Source organism: Sceloporus undulatus, chromosome 2 (assembly GCF_019175285.1).
Source record: "Sceloporus undulatus isolate JIND9_A2432 ecotype Alabama chromosome 2, SceUnd_v1.1, whole genome shotgun sequence".
Lineage (NCBI taxonomy): Eukaryota > Metazoa > Chordata > Lepidosauria > Squamata > Phrynosomatidae > Sceloporus > Sceloporus undulatus.
The window spans coordinates 268,847,332-268,869,814 of NC_056523.1; the positions used below are offsets into that span (position 1 = coordinate 268,847,332).

The following is a 22,483-nucleotide window of genomic DNA, read 5'->3' on the forward strand; positions in this document are numbered from 1 at the left end:
TTCTCTCTGTCCTTGGCTTTTCTGTCACTCACAGGAGAAAAGCCTGGGAGGGACGGAGGGGGAGAACTGTACACGCACACAGCTAGGGACTCATGAATAATCAAAGCCACGAATCCAGAGTGATAACTGTATACCCTTTACTAGTATGTGATTTTCTAAAGAGATAAATGAGGAGAGATATGATGCCCCCACTGATTTCAGCACTCTCATATGATTAACCTAGTTTTTCCCTACCGTGAGGAAAAGCAAATACTTAAATCCTATGATTCTGTACCTACTTGAACTCAAGATCTTACCATGAGATGCAAGTTAAGATCTTATGTCTCCCAGACTGCCTCTTTGGCAAGAAGACTGGGGGAAAGGATAGCAAGCAAAAGGAAAAGATACATGTCAGGTTGTGGTGTAGGAATATTATTTGAAGAAGCTGTGGGAGATGAGGCTTTGAGGCAAAGTACAAGAAGAAAAAGCTAAACCAGGCAAGGTATTTATTATTTTATTTATTTATGGTATTTATTTGATTTTTGCTTTAAGTAAAAAAGGGTGTAGTTTTAAACTAGTTTTCCTGCATCTTGTGAAATCATTATTATATTCTTTAGTTTCCAGAGCTAAATATATGTGCTGCTGTTCCTATTATTTTGAATTGTACTTGTTCTGTGTTTGTTTGTTCCACTGGTAGTGTTCCAGTCTTTAAAATTTTGCAAAACCTTGTTATATAATTACCTGGGCCCTCTTCTCCATATCCTGGCAAGTACCAAGCTGTTCTTCCATGGCAGCTCTAATCTGCCTTGCCTCATATTCCAGTTGTCTTCTAGTCATGTCTGTCTGCAAGGAGAACTGGAACCAATACAAAAAATGAAAAACAAAACAAAAAACAAAAACAAAAACAAAAAGAGTAATTCCAATCAACTGCACTGCTGACAGTCAATTCACACTATCTAAACAAGGAATTTAGAAAGGTAGACCTAATTATTGTAATTGGAAAATGATTGTAACACAGAAAGCAATTCATCAAAGACATCTATAAACATAAAAAATATTTCAGTATCGGCCTCATAATTTCCCTCCCCTAAATACAATGAAGTAGCACTCACATATCTATCTGCTGTTAAGCCCATCCCAGAGAAGGATCTCCTTCTCACTCACAGATCCTTTCTCACTTTAATTTAATCTGGGATTTTGGAAAATGTGGAAGATAAAACTGCAGCCTACTAGAGTTACTTTTGGGATTGAGTGTTTGTGCTACAGCGAGTGTTGTAAGTGAATGTTGTAATTTAAACAAATATTGTGACTACAGACAGAAAATCAGCCTTTCATATTAAGATTTAAAATAATATTAGTGTATTTTACACAGTTATCAATAAGTCACATATAATACCATATTCTTTTTTTTTAAAGGATGCACAAATGTAGAGTACAAACAACTTTGAATCCTTTCAATACATACTGAATCCTTTCAGTATATACAACAGGGGGATTTTTACAAACTGTGCTGGCAATGAGGTTTACAAGCCAATTGTCAAGAGTCCAATTTTCGTATAATCTGTACAGATCCCCAGGTTCAATACTATCCTGGATTTTCAACTACCTCTATAGATAATTCTGATAAGCAATGTTATTTACGGAAACATTAATATTACAAAAGAACTAGTAATTATATACGGTGTAAGACTGAAAAGAATTCTGAAGTATGGGCTCCTATATGGAAAGGATGGGTCAGAGAGCATGGTATTTTCTCCTTCTACAGTCATATACTGTACTAAAAATAAAGCAGATCCAGTACTGGTAGAGTTTTGTAGGTTTTTACTTCTATACAATTCACAGTAAGTGCATGTGATCTTCTGAATAAAAGTTAAAGCAACTTGTTTTTTAAAAACTGCAAAGCAAAGAATCTCACAATACTTACATGAGACAGAATGCTGCTACTATTATTACTTACATTTTCAGTAAGAGGCAGGCTATCTATCCTCTTAGTCAGATTCTGAAGTTGTGCATAATACCAGTCTTTTTCTTTTTCTTCCTTTTCAAGCTCAGCAAGCAAGAGAGATCTATATATGAGCAAACAATAGACATCACACTTTATTAACTGTGAGAACTTGGATAATATCTTTTATACATGTGAAGTCTATGCATGAGACATCTGGTTCAGGTGATGAAGTCACTAGCCCCGTCTTCATTTTACAGATTATTTTGTGGTGCTCCTGATTGCAAATTCCACCACCTTACCTGGTCTCTTTTGCTGTGGGCTTTTGGCTTTCATAGTGAATGATGAGCGGCTGCCTTCCCACAAGGTCCCTGTTTGTCACCCAGCACCACTGCTGAGGTTAGATTGAGGCGCCTAGACATGTTATGAATGCTTGGCACCTCGTTCTGACTTCAACCCACAATAGCAACACAGAGTGAACTGAGGGGACTACAAATGAAGGCAGCCACCATTGTCACTGTAAAGAGAGCCAAAAACCACAGCAAAAGTGAGTTATTTAAATGCAGGTTGGGAGAGAAAGCCCTGAATTGGGTGCAAGTGTTCAGACAACAGTCCAGATCCGATTCAGGGTATGGCCCTGCATCATGTAAATGGGATGCAGAGAGCCTAAGGGGATTCTGGGGTAAATTACTCATGCAGAGAAGCCCCCAAAGTCTTTTCCTGGTTCTTAACCTGATGGTGGTCAGTAAAACGACATGCTGCACAAAATTCAGTTTTGATATCCAGAAAGAAAAGAAAAATAGTGCCATACAATTTCAAATGAATATATTTAAGAATTCCCTATTGGACAGAGAACTTTAAAAAAACAAATCATCACTGCTGTCTTTCTATGTAATAACTCTGTGAAAACAAAAATAAAAGCTTATGGTTAAACTGGAATTAATTAAAATGCTGGAAAAGGACACACAACTTTTACATTAATTATCTTAAATTTTATTTATTCTCTGTAATATTATTAGGCCTAAATAACCTAAAGGCAACAGATCCCATCTGATTCTGGAAACTAAGCAGAGTCAACTCTGGTTAAAATTTCAATGGGAAATTGCCAATTAATACCAAATGTGTATTGTATGTGCCTTTCAGTTATCCATCAACTTATGGCGACACCATGAATTTCATAAGGTTTTCTTAGTCAAGGAATACACAGAGGTAATTTTCTCAATTTCTTCCTCTACAATATAGTCTACAACAGGGGTAGGCAACCTTTTTGAGCCAGGGGCCGGATTGCTGTCCCTCAGACAACTGGGAGGCCGAACTCAAAATAGTGCCCGGAGCGGCGCGGAAACTGCGGCGAGCGTAGGGTTGCCATAAGTCAGGACGTCCAAACAGGGACAAATTTAGGACAGCATTTTCAAATGTAGGACACTTTTTTTTTTACATGGAGGAACCCCCCCCCACTCCTTCCTGGCCTCTATGGAGGCCGAGGCCCCCTCAGAGGCCGGGAAGGAGCCGGCGGGGCCGTCTGTGCAGGCACCCTCCTCCTGCTTACCGGCCTCTGTGGAGGCCGAGGCCCCCTCAGAGGCCGGGAAGGAGCCCGCGGGGCTGCCCGCACAGGCACCCTCCTCCTCCTTCCCAGCCTCTGTGGAGGCCAAGGCCTCCTCAGAGGCCATAAAAGAGGGAGAAGGCTGCGGGGAGGGTGGCGCGGCTGCATGCAGGAGGCGCCGCCTCCACCTCGCCTCCTCCGCCCCAGGCCTCGCTGCCCTCCTCTTCCTCTGCCTCCTCCGCACAGCCAGGAGGGCAGGCCGGCAATTGGTGGCAGGACCGGGCTGGGGCCGGTCCCAAGGCCTCGCTGGGCCGGATCCGGCCCACGGGCCGTAGGTTGCCAACCCCTGGTCTACAATGTCTGGTAGTTCTTGGCAGTAACAAATCCAAGTACTAACAGAGGCTAACTCTGCTTAGCTTCCTATTTCAGATGGGATATTTCTGAGGGAGGATTTGGCAAAACCACCTCTGAGTATTCCTTGCCTAAGTCAACAGGAGACTTAGCAGCATAGGCCAGGAGCTAAAGAATGAAGTTGTATGTACCCAAGAAACCTCTGGTAATCTATATCCCAAATGTCAATTGTTGATTTTAAAGTCAGGGGAGTTTAAAAAGCAACTGGACTGGAGCTTTAAAAGGGGTATGCTCTTGAAAGAACATATTTCAAAATTCCATTGGTCATGCAAAGCAATTTGATGTGTCTAGAGCATGCCTGCGTAACCTGGAAGGTGGTAGGGGCCGAAATTAAGATGGGCTAAAGTTGTTCGGGCTGCCAATAGTTTTAGGTGAAATATAGGACATTCAAGAAAATGGAGGATGCCTGGCCTCCCTTGCTCTGCTCTCTCTGTTGCTTGCTCTTTTTCTCTGCTCCTGCTCACTCTTGCTCTCTCCCGCTCTCCATTCAAAAAGCTGCTCCTCCTTGCCTGGCCAATGAGCAGCCAGAAGCTTGCCCCTTGCAGTAGCTTCCCAGTTGGAAAGGAGATGCACAGTCCAGGGAAGACTTCCATTGCTCCTGAGTCCTCCAAAGCCCCGTGTGATTGAGGCAGGACTCTAGGACATCCTCTTCCTCCTGGCTATTTGCCTCTGGGCCTCCAAAAATCCTTTGGGGGGCCGCATGTGACCCCCAGGCCATATCTTGTGCACCCCTCATCTAGAATATCCCCTCAATACCACATAGTGACATATTTTATGAAAGATAGACACTGGTTCACACTGGTGTACGAAGAAAATATTTTTCAATTATTTCCCCCCAGTTTTTTTTATCCCATGTCCAACAACTAAATGGGTGGAGGGGGGATGCATGGTTCACAAGACAGAAAAGGGAAAAAAGGTATTTCTATTGTTACTCTGTATTCTTGGCCATACAGCTCTCTTCCTGATCATATGAGAAATTATCTTTCTGTCATGCTGTATACCCTAATACCCCCTAAACAAGGTTTCCATAATCACTTCTGGATATTCTATTTCTGTCAACCATTTTCTTTCATCTTCAGCTAATTGGAAAAAATCCAAATGAGAATGGAGGACCTGACCACATAGTAACATGTTCTTTTGAACAATTTCTAGTGGCCTTGGATTGACAAATTCAGTAGCAATGGAAATCATGGGCATCTGGGCCATTGGATACCACATTTGTCAAAGTCCCTTCTCATCTTCTAAATGGGTGAAAGAGGAATTAGTGGGAATATACACAGGATTCCATTTTGTCAAGGCTCCTGTAGGGCATGTTATCGAGTTTGGATTTATATAAATTTTGGGTGCCAAGCGATCAAAAATCATGACTGAGCCCATCGCAGCCACCATTATCCCAAAGGTGAGCTGACCACGTAGCCAAGCAGCCTTGCTGGACCTGGTCATAGCAAAAGGTAGATTTAAACCTTACAAAAACCAGTTCTGGGAGTTGCCATTCCAGTTTTGCCAGCAACCTGAGAAAAGGAGGACAAAAGAAGTTGCCTCACCTACTGATGGCATTAAGTACTGTATTTTCCGGCCTATAAGACAACTGGGCGTATAAAACAACCCCCAAAATTTCCAGTTAAAATATAGAGTTTGTGATATACTCGTCGTATAAGGCTACCCCTCTTCCAATGCACACCAAATAAAAATTCCACCTCAACATTAGGAGGAACTTCCTGACAGTAAGGGCTGTTCGACAGTGGAACAAAATCCCTTGGAGTGTAGTGGAGTCTCCTTCCTTGGAAGGCTTCAAACAGAGGCTGGATGGCCATCTGTCGGGGATGCTTTGATTGAGAGTTCCTGCATGGCAGAAGGGGGTTGGACTGGATGGCCCTTGGGGTCTCTTCCAACTCTATGATTCTATTATTCTAATCCTTAAAAGACCTGTACTGAAGAACTCAAGAGGTTATCCTTTGTCATATGCTGTGGTCCCCAGACTGTGCCCTTGAAGGGATGTTAAACCTCATCTCCCAGAAGCATCAGCCATGTTGGCCAATAGCCTGGGATTCTGGGAGCTGAAGTCCAAAACCCCTTAAAAGAGCACAGTTTGGGGACCACATCAATATATATATCATCATTTCGAGCCTCCACTAACCTCTCTCTCGCAATCCCTCTCTGAGAACATTCCCAGCAAACTCCCTCAGGAGCCCCATTTGAAGGAGGACCTGAGGGGAACCGAGGAGACAAAGAGGCGAGGCTCGCTAGGGAAAGGAAGAAGCGAGGGAGGGAGGGAGGCGCCCGGTAGGTCCACCGCCATTCTCAGCTGATACCCTGATGTTTTTTAAGGCACCTACCAAAGTAGCCCCCCCCCCGCCCAGCCCAGGCAGCCTCATTCTCTGCTGTACTATATGCGGTGTGCAAGGCTTCTTGGGAGTTGTAGTCCAGCGCTTCCCTTTTTGTGTGAAGAAGAAGAGGCAGAGCGGGGATGGCGGGGTCGACTTCTGCAATTTTGCCAGACTCTTGGCTAAAGGGAAAGGGGCAGGTTTTGTGGCATAATGTACTCTACTCATGGCATCAAGAAAATAAAAAGCCCAAGATTATCTATCTGTATCTGGTGCATAAGACGACCCCCGACTTTTGAGAAGATTTTCCAGGGTTGAAAAGTCGTCTTATACACCAGAAAATACTGTACTCAGCCATCTAGATAGTGGTCTTCTCCCAAAGAAGTGGCAGACCCTTTTTGTGTATCCATTGTTTAGCTTTAGACTTAGTTAACAGATAGCCATCAAGACCTTTGTTCCGCAGGTAGCTATAGCCTGAGGACACGTTTCGCAGTATAAATAGGACCTAGATTTCAGCCCTCCTTTGGGCTTGTGAGCTGAAGTTCCAAACCTCAAACTCTGTTGAGCAATTGCTCTGGAGATCTCTTGGACACTGCGCCCTGCTGAAATCACTTGGGCAAGCCAAAGCCCACTGTCTCTTTCGGGCCTCTTGTTAGCTTAGCCTGCTGGAACTTAGCTCCTAGCCACCGCAGTCGCCGCTTGCTTTCCCTGTTCCCTGTTCCCCAACATCCCTCACATCCATCACTTGGAGAAGACTCCTAAGGTAATTATTTCAACAGTGCCTCTATCTTTTCTCCTTTACTCCCAAACTCTCCCCCTCCCTTGCTTTAGCATTGAATGTGTGTGTGCGTGTGTGATCCCTTTTGTTGTGTGGCTTTAATAAATGTTTATATTTTAATTGCAACTCATTGGCATTGGGGTCTCTGTTTCTTGGGGTTGGACTAGATGACCTCTAGTATACACATAGGGACCCGATCCGCTGCGTGCGTTGTTAGGACATCCCTCACGTAAATTTGAGCTAATTAAATTCCCCTAATTCGATCCTTCCTAACAGGCATTTGTTCTGGCTTGGCAAGGCAATCTCAAGAAAAAACTTCCAAACTGCAATTTTTCTACATAGCACTGATAGGGCTCTAATTTTATATCAAAGGCTTGAATATCTGAGGATTAAGAATCTACTTGGCTTCCTTGCAAGATGAATGCCCATCAGGATTTGCTGCACAAGTCAGGGGCATCTTGAGAACATCCTGGGCAATCTGTCGAGCAATGTCATTCATGCAGCCCCTTGCCTCTTCACAGATTTTCAGTGCCATGCTATCTGGAATTATTTCTAGTGGGATTTCTTGAATGTGCAGATATATCTGTAAGACTGATAAAGGCCAGGAATTCTGCCTGCAAGAAAATTATAGATTCTGATTTTAATCTTGAAATGTTATTCATGCATAGAGGTATTAGGATGGTTCAGATTCATAATTACTCAAATCTCAGATTTCTTTTCTTTTCTTTTGAAACTTGTGAAAAATACCAAGGAAATGCCCAAGCAGATATCCGTTGCTGGGACTGAGTTTATGGCCCTGAATTTCAATAGGTGTTGACTGTCAGGAAATCCTGTGTTTTTGTCCTAGACATGTGTAAAGCAACCCCCCTCATGCTGTTGTTAATTCAGGATGCTATGTGAAAGACTGGCCCTTCTCTGGTTTCACATGAGGAAATGTACTGGGAAGCAGCACTTTTCTTGTTGGCTGAAAGAGTGATCTGATGACTAGACTGGAGAATTCTGTGTTTATTCTTCCTGCTGCTATAATGAGAGTCTTTGCTGTAGGAAGGACCTTTATCTTTTGTCTCAGCAAGTACTGCTCCCAACCAAATATCATGGTTAAATGCCTGTACTGCAGCCATTCACTCAAAACCACAAGGTTGAGAGTTCAAGACCAGCAAAAGGGCCCAAGCTCGACTCAGGCTCGCATCCTTCCGAGGTCGCTAAAATGAGTACCCAGACTGTTGGGGGCAAATTAGCTTACTTGCTAATTAGCTTACTTGCTGTTCACCGCTATGATCTTTGGAATAGTGGTATATAAATAAAACAAATTATTATTATTAATTATTATTATTAACTAACCAACTAGGTAAAATGATTAAGTCTGTAACAATGTAACCATATCCCAATTCTGCCAGAATTCTGGAACACAAGAACCAGAAAGAAGATTTGCTGGTGGGTAGGGAACCTCATTTGTTTACTCAAAGCCTTTATATGAGGATAGAATGGGAGCTGCAATAAAATACTGCAGTTTGGAGTCCACCATGTCTTTTCCCACAATACTCCATTCTATTATCCCTCCACTCTCCCCTTTTCCCTACCCCAGTTCCTAACATCCCAAACTCAGCCTGCCTTTGGATACTCAGTCCTCACTGAGCTGTTGAAGGGAGTGTTGCTCTATCTATCCCCCCTTATTTTGTTTAGTTCTGCACGTTTTTAGATTCTCCCGAGCCTGCTGATACCTCCCTGATGGTTTTCATAGCTAGAAGTTGGTATTTAAAAGAAAGGTGACAGAATATGAAGTATTATATGGAACAGTTATTAAATACTAAGTGCGTGCCAGACAGTGAGTAAATGCTGAGATAAGTAAGTTAAGAGATACTCCTCTTTGAGTTTCTATGTTCTCTGCCCATCAACACCTTCATTAATAAATCCTTCATAATGTGCAAAACAAATTAGTAAAATTTGAATATGGCCATGCATAGCTTTATAATCCCATACTGTCATGGAAATTTTTTTTAAAACATTGTGGCTATCTTTTCAAACTCAGTAACTAGTTACAAATATAGCTTCTGGGCATGAGATGTGGAAATGGGTTTGAAAATAATTGTCTTATTTTTATACCATATGATAAGCAGGATTGCCATAGTTCCTTATCATTAAAAAAAACCTTTTGCCCAGTGAAATTGCCTCCTGATGAATCTGTTCAACCAATAAACACTTTTAGGCCATACTGAATGTTTTCCATTTTTTCAAAGTTCAGCCTCCAGCATTCATTTCAGACAAAGTTATAAAAGGATTGGAACTCAATGAAGTATTAAAAGAAGCATCTCTTTATTTATTTTTAAGGATATAAGTGACAAATACAAATTATTTCCTTTATGATTCCATTATGAATCCCTTCTGCATTTTGGGGTGAGTTTTGTAGACACCTATATAGATAGTGTTTTCATAAAGAACCTGCCTACTTTTCAACTCTACTGCATACCTCCACTGCCACTGTCAAAACCCATTCTTCCCCTACTTGAACAATACATCTGATTACATCTAAATATTCATTCCAACTCTGTTACTACTGCCAAGACCAAGTCTCCACTTACTTCCTATCCCCAGCTTCCTTGTCTCAGACAGGAAACATCACTTCCTGTCTTCTGGAAATCATGAGACATTCTGTACTATGGTTTCACAGGGCTCTACCTCCCTAATGCAGAGCAGACACTGGCAAATTTCTGCCAAATTTCTGTCAAGAGTTACTACCAAATTTTTTGTCGGCAGCAGCAGTGGTGGAAGCAACTCAGCCTCCACAGGTCCTAAGGGCAAATGCAGCCATCCAGCCTGAGGGAATTCTTCAGCTCTAGTTTACTATCATCTTATAAAACAGTACAGATAACAGTGTGCTACAAAAGAATTAGTATTTGTGAATTTTAATTACTCATAGGTGAAAACATAGAAATAAGGAGTAAGATGAAGACTGGGGGGGGGGGGACACAAACTGATCATCTTCAGAATAACACCAATGCAAGTTAGACTCAGTCTGGACTATCTCTGTAAACCAGGGGTAGGCAACCTACGGCCCGTGGGCCGGATGCGGCCCGGCAAGGCCTTGGGACCGGCCCCAGCCTGGTCTTGCCGCCGATTGCCGCCGGAGCCTTTGGCCTCTCACGTGATGGCGTGGGGCCTTTGGCCTATCAGGAGGAGGCGGACAAGGGGGACAAGCAGCGGGCAGGGGAGGAAATTGTCTATAGAAGCCTCAGAAACATGCATTTATATTAACATTTTTTTTAAAATCAGCAAATTTTTTCGTGTGTCCTCCATTTTTTTTTTAAAAAGTGTCCTCCATTTGAAAATTTTGTCCTGCATTTGTCCCGGTTTATTTATTTATTTATTTATTTATTTTAAAAAATAAATAAATAAATTATTTATTTTTTGGCTTTGGCCCCCCAGTTGTCTGAGGGACAGCAACCCGGCCCCCGGCTCAAAAAGGTTGCCTACCCTTGCTGTAAACAAAACTATTTGAAGCATCTGTTATTTTGATGTTATTCTATAACTTGTGGGTTCAACATATGGATTAATTATTGTTTACTTGTTCTAAAGCAAGGTAGGTAACTACACAAAGTCCAGTCCTACTAGGGGCTGCATGGACTATCTAAAAAATAAACAAAAGAAAACAATACAAAAAACCCAAAGTGTCTGGAAGTCCATTTCTCATTCTCGTACCTTTATTAATTATTTAAAAGGTCAATTGTTTTATCTTATTTATTTAGATATTTATTTATTTTATTTCTATGTCGCCTTTCTCCCAAAAAGGGACCCAAGGTGGCTCACAATATAAAAACACACTAAAACAAAATTTTAAAAGACAATTAAAATAACCTAATTAAAACACAACACTGTTAAAATTTAAAACATCCAAAAGTTTAAAAACATAATCTAAAACAACCCCCCAAATAAGACCAGCCTTGCATGATTTTAAAAAGCCTGCCTGCATAAAAATGTTTTTACCAGCCAGTGAAAGGCCAGCAGGGAGGAGGCCAGTCTAGCCTCCTGCGGAAGGGAGTTCCACAGGGTGGGAGAGCCACCGAGAAGGCTCTCTCTTGTCCTCACCAAGCAAGCCTGGGATGGTGGTGGGACCAAGAAAAAGCCTTCTCCTGAGGATCTTAGGGCTCCTACTGGTTCTAGCAGCAGCAATTCACCCTACATTCTGGGCCAGAGAAAGGTCAGTATGGGATTCTGTTTAGGGCCACAAAAACACCAGTGGGGGAGGAGTGGCTACATGAAGCCCATGGGCCATATTTTACCTATGTCTGTCCTAAAGGGGCAAATCACTCTAGAGGGTTTTAAATAATCTTTGACATAATGTGATACCAAACAAAGATGACTATGAAAGGTAGTGTTACATTCTTTTAGCTACTTCCATCATGTGGAATGAGAGAAAGGTTCAGACAGGATGATTATGAATTATTTCTTATTATGAATTGGAACTAGAGAAAAAGTTTAGAAAGGGATTTGCTTATGACCCAATAGTGGAAAGGATCCTAGGAGGAGCTGCTGGTGGGAGAGGGGGAATTGTAACAACTATTTTTTAAATGCTCATCACTGCCTACATTTCTTTTCTTCTAGTGTTCTTTAACTCTTTCCCCAAGCCCAGGAAACAGTGCTTTCTCGTTCTTTTCTTTGCCCCCCCCCTAAGCCCCAAGTTACTGCAATCTAGTGTTGTGCTTTCTCTTGTAATACTATCATAGTTATGACTTCTTTGTACAGTGTGCCTGCATTATGTAAATGTACTACCTGCAAGATTCATCATAAGCTCTACCCCAAGTTATCATTTTGTGACGATCCTAAGATCCCTGTGTGCAAGGAATGAATGCACCAAGTCATGTTTGATTCCCTACATCTTCCCTTAACAGTCATAAATATCAGAAAAGACTGCCCTGAGAATCAGAGCACCTTCCACATAGTAGCGTGCCATCTGGTTTTACATGTATGCGTGTATTTGTAAAATTGGGGAAACAAGGTTAGAGCCATGGGGAAACTGATTTATGTCTCATCACACATGCACAGAAGTGTCTTCTGTTCACACATGCTTACCTTTGGTCAAAACACTTGATATTTTAAGTTAAGAATAAAATAATTAACTGACAGCTATAAAGCATATACATAAGCATTTTCCTAAATGTTCTTATTTAAACTAATTATATTTATATATTAACTTTCAAATTCCAAAGTCTGTTAAGCAACAGTGATTCCAAATTTCTGGCACAACAGATTATCGGAAAAAAGAGGCAAATTCTGCTTTAGTCACATCTCTGCAACCACCAGCAGAGGAAAGATACAGGTTTGCAACTGAATACTATTTCTATCACATGCAAATTCACCTAACAGTGGCTCTAACATGGGTTGGGTTTTCTTCTACAGTAAGATCAATGAACACAACTGAGGCTCATATATTTTCTGCCATGTATTTAAACTGGTTTCTGTATAGAGGTTCATAAATGTAACTTTAGTTTAAACATACATTCCCAGATTTTTGGAAATAAAATTATTACTCAGATTTTCTTGAGCATATTTCATTTTTTGAGCATACCCTTAAACATTTTGTCCTTCTCATTCCCTGAAAAAGAAGTAGAAAACCCCTTTAAAATCCGAGTGCTGTATGTTTCCTTGAAGTTTCTTAGTCTGATGTATAAAACATCTAGTGGGGAAAAAGTTACCTCTCTTTCTCTAATTCTTCTAAATAACCAGTGCTCTCTCTGCTTCCATTCATAAAGCCTCTTCTGGGATATGATCCCATGGGAACAGGACTGCATTCTCCTGATCGACTAGAGACCGATCCTTCCCTGCTTCCACATGAACGCATAGATAGCTTTGGCCTTAACTTCACTCCAGGAAAATTATTGCTGTCCAAGTTTAGTTCTGAATAGAAACAGAGAGTGGATCAGTTAAGTCTAACACATATTAGCAAAACGTTCTTTTATACTTTAATTTCTTACACAATTATTCCTCCCTGTAATAAACAGAAGAAATGGGTGACAAAAGACCTAATAAATGCTAAAGCAAAATGTTATACAAATAAATCAGGACTAGTTGTGGTTATTATTAATGTAAGACTGAGACAGCGAATTGGATATCTGTGCTCTAACTCCTGTATGCTCTCTGATCAGATTCCTCACAATTCTTTCAAATTTTAATCAAGATGTGATAAAATGCTTTATTACTTTCTGCTCAGGAAAATAACTTATAAAAGAGGTACAGGTTGAGTATCCCTTATCCAAAATACTTAGGAGCAGAAGTGTTCTGTATTTTGGATTTTTTTCCTGGTTTTTGGAATACCTGTATTTGTGTATACATAACAAAGAGATCATGAGACTGGAGACAGACTGAGGATCTGTAAAATGGTGGGAATCTAACCACAGTGCTTGGCACAAATCCACACCTCCCACCATTTCACAGATCCCTGTGTTTGTCTCCAACCTCACAAATATAGTACAGTGGGCCTTTGGCATCTGCTGGAGTTTGGTTCCAGAACTCCCTGTGGATACCCAAATCAGTGGATACTCAAGTCCCATTACAGAAGAGTCTCAATTATCCGACATAAACGGGCGGGCTGATAGTCGGATAGCTGAAAATGTTGGATAATCCAGAGGGTCCAAGAAAAGGACAGATAATCGAGACTCTACTGTATATACAATGGCACAGTAAAATGTTGTACTTATATAAAATGGAAAAATCAAGTGTGTGGGAATATTTTAGAACAGTGGTTGGTTGAATCTGTGAATATACAGGGCCAACTGTACAGGTATGTAGTTTTGGATTTTGGGGGATTTTGAACTTCACACCATGACTGCTTGAATTTAAATCCCGTTATCAAATGGCCTCTGCAGAGCACAAAAAGGAGGCGTTTTTTCCAGCTCCTTTTTGTGTTTGTGAAGGAGCACCATAGCTGCTGCCGGGCGGCTTGATCATGCCCCTTTGGTACAGCGCCGTTTGGGCGCTGGCCCAAAGGGATGTCATCATGGCGTAAACCATCTGAACAGGTGCGTACCAAGATGGTGCCCAGGCAGCACGGAGAGGGTGGGAATGCTCAGCCCTCACCCTGGCAACAGGACAACATTTTTTGCAAGTCTGTACCGGGCCAAAGTTTCTGCCACCCCAAAAAGTAATAGCATTTCCTCATGGAAAATGAGCAGAAAATATGTGCCATTGGCAAATATGATTCTGTCAGGAAACAAGATGGACACGCCTTATAATCATGTTTTCCAGTAGTGTCACCAGGATTTCTGATGACAGCTGCACTATTGGCAGATAAGCAGGAGATAGTCCATATGCCCAACCCACTGGCCATCCTTGGTGTCACATTGTAAGCCGCTCTGATAGCCTTGGCTGAAGAGGGGGTATAAATAAATATTATTATTACTACTATATTATTATATTAGATGGGTAAATTTTGTTTAATATGTTTTTCAAATTTACCTTTAAGACGTTCCAGCAAATCTATCTGACCAGAAGACGCCATTGCCTCATCTTCAATACTTCCTTGCAGCTGCTTCAGCACCTCCTACAACATAAAGAACATAGTACTATCAAGGAAACATGCCAAAATGAGATTAAAGGCTTAGAATCACTGAATTGGAAGAGACCACAAGGGCCAGCCAGTCCAACCCCCTGCCATGCAGCAACTCTCAATCAAAGCATCCCTGACAGATGGCCATCCAGCCTCTGTTTGGTTAGGTTTTTTTTTAACTTCTAGTCCAAGAGACCCACCAGACTCTTACAATTTTTAACAAACTGAACTGTATACCCCCCCTAAAATAAATTAATTGTCTTTGGTAAAACTGATACTGCACTTTAGCAAACAAATTTAGAATTAAAGATTCAACAACAACAAAACAATTTAAAGAAGGTTTCAGTATTACTTACACCGATTATAAACAGAAAAGAGAGATTTACACCAATAATTACTGTAATTTCCCACACTGCCCCATAAGAATGCAGAAATATCCTAGTAAAGTGTCTTACAGAAGTATTCACCTCCTTTTGGACTTTTCTACATTTGGTTGTGTTCTCTGGAATTGAAAAGGATTTAACTGAAATTGTACCCAAAATAGCCAAAACTGTGGAAATACAAAATATTTCTATTGTAGCACAAAAGTTAAATAAACAATTACATACTAACACATCGTTGTCCACATAGGTATTTACTTCTCTTCCTGTAACACAACTAGATAAACTCTGGTGTAACCTATTTATTGTCCCCAGAAATCACTAATATCATGAGTGCAATTCCAGTCCCCCCCATGTCAAATTAAATACATCTGTCTGCTGGAGAACACAAACAGCATAATGAAGAAAAAGATGAAATGAAGACAAGTCTGGGATAAAGCTGTGACACCAATCATGAGTCAGTTAAAAAATCCAAAATATCCCAACTAGTAACATCCTCTGGAGCCCAATAAAGCTAGTACTATAAAATGGAAAAATATGGCTTTAACTGTGACTCAGCACAGAGAAGAGCCACCCACCAAAACTCAGTGACCAGGAGGAAGGAGGAGAAGGGATTGGAGAGGGATTATAGAGGTGGAAGGTTAAGGACAGATGTTGTGATAGGAAGTAGAAGAAAGAATAGGAGAAGGAGAAGGGAAGAGGAGTAGAAGAAGAAAGAAGAAGAGTGAAGAGAAGAAAGAAGAATAAAACTTAACTTATTATTGGAGGAGTATGAAAGAATATTTAAATGTACAGTATTTAAATGTGATTAGAGCTTTGTATAATTGTGGTGTATTTTAATATGTTGGGATGTTTGTTTTGGATGTTTGTATGTTACAACATTTTCCATTAAGAAATTATTAAAATTTAAAAAAAACCTCAGTGACCAGGTAAGAAGGGCATTAGTTTAAATAGCAACCAAGAGGACAATGGTAACTCTGAAGGAGCTGAAGAGATCGCCTGCTGAGATGAGAGAAACCTGCCATGGGACATCTACCATTCGAATGCTGCATGAAACAGGGCTATACAATAGTGGCAGGAAGCAAGCCACTGCTGAAACAAAGCCATAATATAACTGCTTTAGTTTTTGCAAAAAAGCACGTGAAAGAAACAACAACACAAGGGGAAAGGTATTCTCACCTGATGAGATCAAATCTGATTTTTTTTTGGCTGTGCCACAGTTTTCATTTCCCTGAGAACAGTGTCCCTACAGTAAAGTGTGATTTTAGAATAATTACAGTCGGCCCTCGCCTTACGCGGGGATCCGTTCTGGATTCCTCCGCGTAAGGCGAATTACGCCTATGCTCAAGCCCCATTGGTAACAATGGGGCTCGTGCACGGCAGTGCGGCAGTGCTGCGGCAGGGGGGCGCAATGGGCGCGTGCGCCCATTCAATTGAATGGGACGCACTGCTCCTTCCGCCCCGCGGCTTGAGCGCGCCTGTGTATGATGCGGGAGCGCTGTATGTTGTAGGACAACATCATAACATAATGTTGTGGGGCAGTCATACTCTCTCAGCCTCAGAGGAAGGCAAAGACAAACTTCCTCTGAACAAATCTTGCCAAGAAAACTCTGTGATAGGTTCACCTCAGGGTTGCTATAAGAAATGACTTACAGGCACAACAACAACATAATACTGTAGAAATCCTCTTCCTTGGCAGGGGATGGGAAACTGATCAGAATTAAGGAAAAGATGGATATAGCCAATTACAGGGTAATAGAGAAAAAACTGTTTCAGTCTGTAAGGGACCTGGGACTAGGGTAGAGATTTACTTTTTAGTAGGATCATAATCCTAAATGCACTGCCAAGGTATCCGCAGAGTGATTAAGAACAAGAACATTTAATGTCTTAGAATGGACCGGTCTAAGCTCAAACCTCAAACTGATCAAGAATTTGTGGCAAGGCTTGACAGTGGCTGTTCACTAACATTCCCATCCAATGGAAGAGCGCTGGAACAATTTCGCCGGAAAAGAATATACAAAATTGCAGCAAAGCTCTCTCACCCAAGACTACTCACACCTGCAGTTGCTGTGGAAGGTGCTTCTGCCAAGTACTGATAGGGGTGGAGAGGGAAGGGGAATACTCATGCAACTATCAAGCCCCAGTTTGTTTTTGCATGTTTAACATTTGTGCTACAAAAATATTTTGCACCTTCAAAGTATTGAGGAACTTGTCTACATCAAGTGGTAACAATGCCAATTAAATCTATTTCAGTTCCTGGTTGAAACACAACAAAATATAGAAATGTCAAAGGTGGGGTATAAATACTTCTGTAAGCACTAAATATTAAAATTGACTCCCAAATAAGTCCAGGATCACATTTATATTTAGTATAAAACTAAATATACAAAATTTGTATTAAAGTGAATCAAGATCAAGCAATCTAAGATAATCACACTGAACATAACAAACAGCAGTTGTTGAGGCTCTTAATGCTCAATGGCCTATATAGAAGTAGGCAGATAGATAAGGGATCTGCAAGGTTTTCTATTATAGAAGCTCAATCAATAACTAAAGCAAACTCAAAGACATAGCTATAAGGCAAAATTCCACAGTATAAAAACTTAATGTTCTGCTCATCTCTTTTAGATACAACAGACACAATGAAACATAAACAATTAAAAATAATACCCTTCAGCAATTTCCTTAATGCAAGAGCAGCTACAGAAACCCCCTTACCCAGTTACTTTGACTCTTTTTCAAGAAATACTTGCCCAATGGATGTGTCTTAATGCTTTTACAGGGTGCAAAAAGGAAAAAAAAATCTTACATGTATTTTCTGTTTCTAGAAGGAAAATAGCAAACCAAAGCATACGTATCAGAATCAATTTTTTTTCAAAGAAATCTTTATGTTCTAAAAGTAAAATTATTGTTCACACACAAGACACATAATAAAGTAGTGAAAATGAAAGCACTCTTTCAGTTATAACTTGGAATCTTAACTAGGTTTTTGGCTGTGCAGCAAAAAGAATGGAGAGAACTTGGGACAATATATTCTGACCCGTTTTCTGGGATGTTATAAACTCTCAGGACTTTTTCACATGGGGAAAATTGTAAGGTTAAACTGGTTACAATGCAGGGTTATCCAGGGCATTCGGAACAATTTTGCAATTGCTTTTCAGACGGTGCTGTGCACAAACTGCTCAGAATCCAGAAAGAAAGTGAGGTGAATCAATGAATAAGCCTTTTTGCAAAAATACGTCTTCATGTCCAGTTCATTCACGAATTCGCTCTCTTCATGTAATTGCAGCAGTCTGAAAACCATGTCCCCGATTCTCCCTGTTCCTAGATTTCCCATGATTCCTTCCCAGAAAACCACACACACACACCTCTTTCCCTTGCATGCCTGGTCTTCTCCTGCAGCAAGGAACAACTGGTGGGAGAAGGCAGATGGAGATGACGTTTTGGAATTCCTTCTGTACAGGAGGGAGAAATGGAGAAAACGTCCTGGAAAAGGAGGGCATCTGGGAGTTTCAGCCCTTGCTGAAATCAGGCAGGTTTATGGACCAGCCCCATCCTCTTTCTCTCTAGTGTGTGTGTTTGTGTGTGGTTTTATGGGAGCTTGCAAAGGGAAACCTCAGCCTGCCTTCCTCTGAAACAGCTTCTGGGGCAAAGAGGATTTTCCTCCCCAGTTTCCCTTCCCTCTCTGGAGCATGTGTGTGTGTGTGCACTTGTGGAAATGACAGTTTGGAACATACACAAAAAAGTTATTGCCAAGCTAGCAATGGGATTTGTCCTCATCAATCTGAAACCCAAATTCGCTTTCTACCCAATTTCTTGCCTAAGTAATGTGCTTTTAACCCCTTGTTGTGCTATGTGTGTGAGATAAGCATTGGCGAATTTGCTTGCTTTTCCGGGATGCCAGCACTTAACCATTTTCAGGATGCAAGCACATAGGTCCCAGAGTGAAAAAAATCCTCAAAGGCTTAAGAAGGTAATTCACATAAATTTCTCTTTACTTTTCTCCTCTTCACTTGGTTATCTTCGCTGTTGTCCAGAACCAGAAAAACACTGAACTTTTAGTATTTTTTTCTTCTTTTGAATATGCAGACTAACATACATTTACACTCTGTGAATGCTCACCATAGAAGATGTCTGCATTTAGTTTTCAGGGATGTCCTCCATTCTCCCAGCAGCTTGTCTCCATGTGAGAGGGCAGCCTAATCACTAGAACAGGCCTTTCGGGGGCATGCGATTGAGAAACTGCCTTCTGATATAACAAATTTTAAGGATTCACTACAATGGTTATATGAAGAAATAACTCTGCACAGATCCAGAAGGGGGGGACACAATTAGAAAGTGAATGTGGACTGAGAAAGAGTGGTATTGACAGCATGGTGTACTGGGTGGAATGTTGACTACAACTCTGGAGACCAAGGGTTCAAATATCTGTTTGGCTATGGAAACCCACTGGTGACCTTGGACAAGTCACACACTCTCAGTCTCAAAAAACCCAAACTGTCAGCAAAGTGGGAGGTCACTGACTGTGCAGGTGGCTTGACAGGCCCTATTGGGCCCCATTATCTCCCCTGTATGAAAATGTGTTTCTAGAAACTTGATGGGGAACAGTAACTCTTTAAAGGCTATTTTGTGCCCCAGTATTTTAGAGGCTTCAAATTGACTTTTTTTTTAAAAAAAAAAAACCTGCTCAATACCCTTAAAGAAAGAATATTTGGCATCTCAACTATCTCCTGGCCATTTTCACAGAGGAAAAAAAACAGCAGGTGCAGGGGCCCTGAGAGGGCCCACATACTGCCTCCCAATGTCCAGGGCAGGATGATAATGGCTTCTGGATCTGGTAAACCTGCTCACCGTTGTATAAACCTTAGCAGCAATATATCAGCATTGCTCTAAGTGCTGTTTCTCCCACAATCCTTGTGTACTAGCTCATAGGATTTTATTCACTTGAACTGCAAAAGCAGGGTTGGAGTGGGGACAAAATCTGAAAGCAGGAACAATGGGCAAAAACCACTTTTGTTCAAAACATACTAAGTTTGTATAGCTTTTCATCTGCATCACACTGACACATAAGCAGAATGTGGATGTTTGCTATAAAACATCCCTGCTTTAAAGGTTTTTGCCTGCCTAACAAAGATCTGAGAAGAATTTAACAGGTGTACTCAACTCAACATACTTGTTGTTAACTGCTGTCAAGTCAACTTCGACTTATGCTGACCTTATGAATGAGAGACAACCACGTCACTTTATCAACAGCCCTGCTAAGGCCTTGCAGACTCAGGGCTGTGGCTTCCATGACTAAATCTATTCATCGTTTTCTACTGCCTTCTGCATTGCCATGTATTATTGTGTTTTCTAGCAAGTCATGTCTTCTCATGATATATCCAAAGTATGATAGTCTCAATGCACTTAGTACCCAATGCACTTAGCTTTTCAGAATTTTACACTAAATCAGAAGCTGGCGATTGTGCTGATACTAGCAGTAAATTTGGAGTTTGTTGAGGGCTGCATTTTAAAAAATATATATTTATTTCATTACATTATTTTATTTCATAAAATTATTTTCATTTCATTAAATATTATATTTAATACATAACTAAATACTACATTATTTATTACTGGGAATTGAATTCATTACATTAATTCTGAACTAAAGATTGAATAAATACATCAAATTTAATTAACTTTGATTTACTGCAGGATTCTAAATTTAAAACTACTTACTTAATTACTTGGGGCAGCACACAGAATGACAGCAGCACAAAATGCATCTGTATGTCTTCTTATTGGTGAAATGATCCAAACAACCCTAACTAGCCTAGAAGTGTTGTGAGGCTTGGGAGATTTTTTGCACTTACTTTCTTGTGTAACTGCTTGCTTGCTTGCTTGCTTGCTTAAAGAAGAGAAAGGCAGCCTCCAGACTTGCACAAATGCATTGCTTTCCATTTCAATAAATTGCTTCACTAACTTCAATTTATCTTGATTTTTTAAAGTCAATTTTAACATTGTCACTATTGCTGATTTAAGGAAGGGAATGGCTTCAAACAATCTCCCAAACAGCATAATTAACAGCATTCCCACTTAATGAATTGCTACCTCAGTTCAATTTCCCACTGTAATTTTTCATCACTGGGTTATGCTGGGCTAAGGAAAAGAAGATCTTTCTATATTGCAGTTTTAAATTAATGCTGCTTCACTATATGAGTGATTTCAAAAAGCAATCTTATTGCTTCCTAAGGGACTTGAGGTAATGGGAGAGCCCAGAAAGGAGGCTGGAGGCTATGGGTCATGCTATCTTCACTTAATGCACGAACTTCTCTGACACAGTCAAGTGTGTGGCATATATGTCCACACACATTATGCCCATACTTTAGCCCCTTCTTGTGTTTCAGAGAGCTATACTCTGGGTCTGATGTGTCATATGAAAGCTTACTGCTGGACACCGACATTTTGACAGGGTGACTAAGCACCCATATGGTGATACCATTTTGTACAGTATGCTGAAACTAGAGGATGACTATCCATTTTCTACATACCATGGTGGATGCAAGTTTGCTTGGATGCTAATGTCATTTTGCTGGTAATTCTTATCTCATTTCCAGGTCCTGATTAGATAGTGTTGTTGTTGTTGTTATTGTTGTTGTGTGACTCCAAGTCATTTTTGACTTATAGCAGCCTTATCATAGGGTTTTCTTAGCAAATTACTTCAGAGAGGGTTTGCCACTGGCATCCTCTGAGGCGGAGAGAGTGTGACTTGCCCAAGTGTTTGAGAAGAGAATTGAAATATTTCTTTTCCACAAATGTTTTGCATGAACAAGTAACTGAGACCACAATTATTTTATACTCCATTTTATTCCATATGCAGAGCTGGCTTGGATGTACAGTGCGCCCGCGCTATACGTGGCTTTGAGCACATGCACTCAAGCTGCGGGGAGTGCGTAGGGTGCAAGGGGTGGCGCATCCCATTCAGATTAATGGGGCACACGCCTGTGGCGTGCCCATGGTGCACCCACTCCACCGCGCGCACAAGCCCCATTCAAATGAATGGGGCTCAAGCACAGGCAGAATTTGTCTTATGCCGGGGGGGGGGGGGGGGCAGAACGGATCCCCACATAAGGCAAGGGTCCACTTACAATAAGCATAGTTCTATAGTTATTTTTCTGGCTTTGCTATTGACCACAGAAATGTGGTCACCAGGCTTTCTCCTACTCTGTTTAACTTGGCAGCAAATGGAATCTCTGTACAAGAGAACAAAGAAACCAAAGTGATCCTGGGAAATCTTTCCAGAAGGAAAAGCAGGCCAGGAGTATATTAGCCAGTACTCATTAGCAGGAGCCTCATCACTTCTACTGAGTGGCAGATAAAGTGTCACAGTATTTCTTTTTCCAGAGGGAAGTAGGTGGAAGAAGAAGTCACCAATATGGACCTTTGGCACTCAATTCTTCACCAGTGAGCAGCTCCCCTCTACGTGTCAATTTACCAGTGGGTGCCTGGAAGCTGATTCAGCCCCACATAGTTAAGGAGCTCTGGGTATCTTGGCTCCATAACTGTCAAAGCACACCTAGTCTTCTTCACAACATTAAAGCTAG

General features: G+C 41.0%; 1 protein-coding gene across 4 annotated transcripts in view; it reads right to left on the reverse strand.

Annotated features, from left to right (window-relative positions):
- APC (APC regulator of WNT signaling pathway) overlaps positions 1-22,483 on the reverse strand; it is a 126,049-nt gene that overhangs the window by 58,195 nt on the left and 45,371 nt on the right. For all 4 annotated transcript variants that reach the window (XM_042449102.1, XM_042449100.1, XM_042449101.1 and 1 more), the window contains 4 exons: positions 14,427-14,511; positions 12,668-12,869; positions 1,937-2,045; positions 721-834 (listed from right to left, as the gene is read on the reverse strand). In XM_042449102.1, the coding sequence (XP_042305036.1) occupies positions 721-834; positions 1,937-2,045; positions 12,668-12,869; positions 14,427-14,469 (468 nt within the window). In that variant the 5' untranslated portion in view covers positions 14,470-14,511. The remainder of the gene's footprint in view (positions 1-720; positions 835-1,936; positions 2,046-12,667; positions 12,870-14,426; positions 14,512-22,483) is intronic.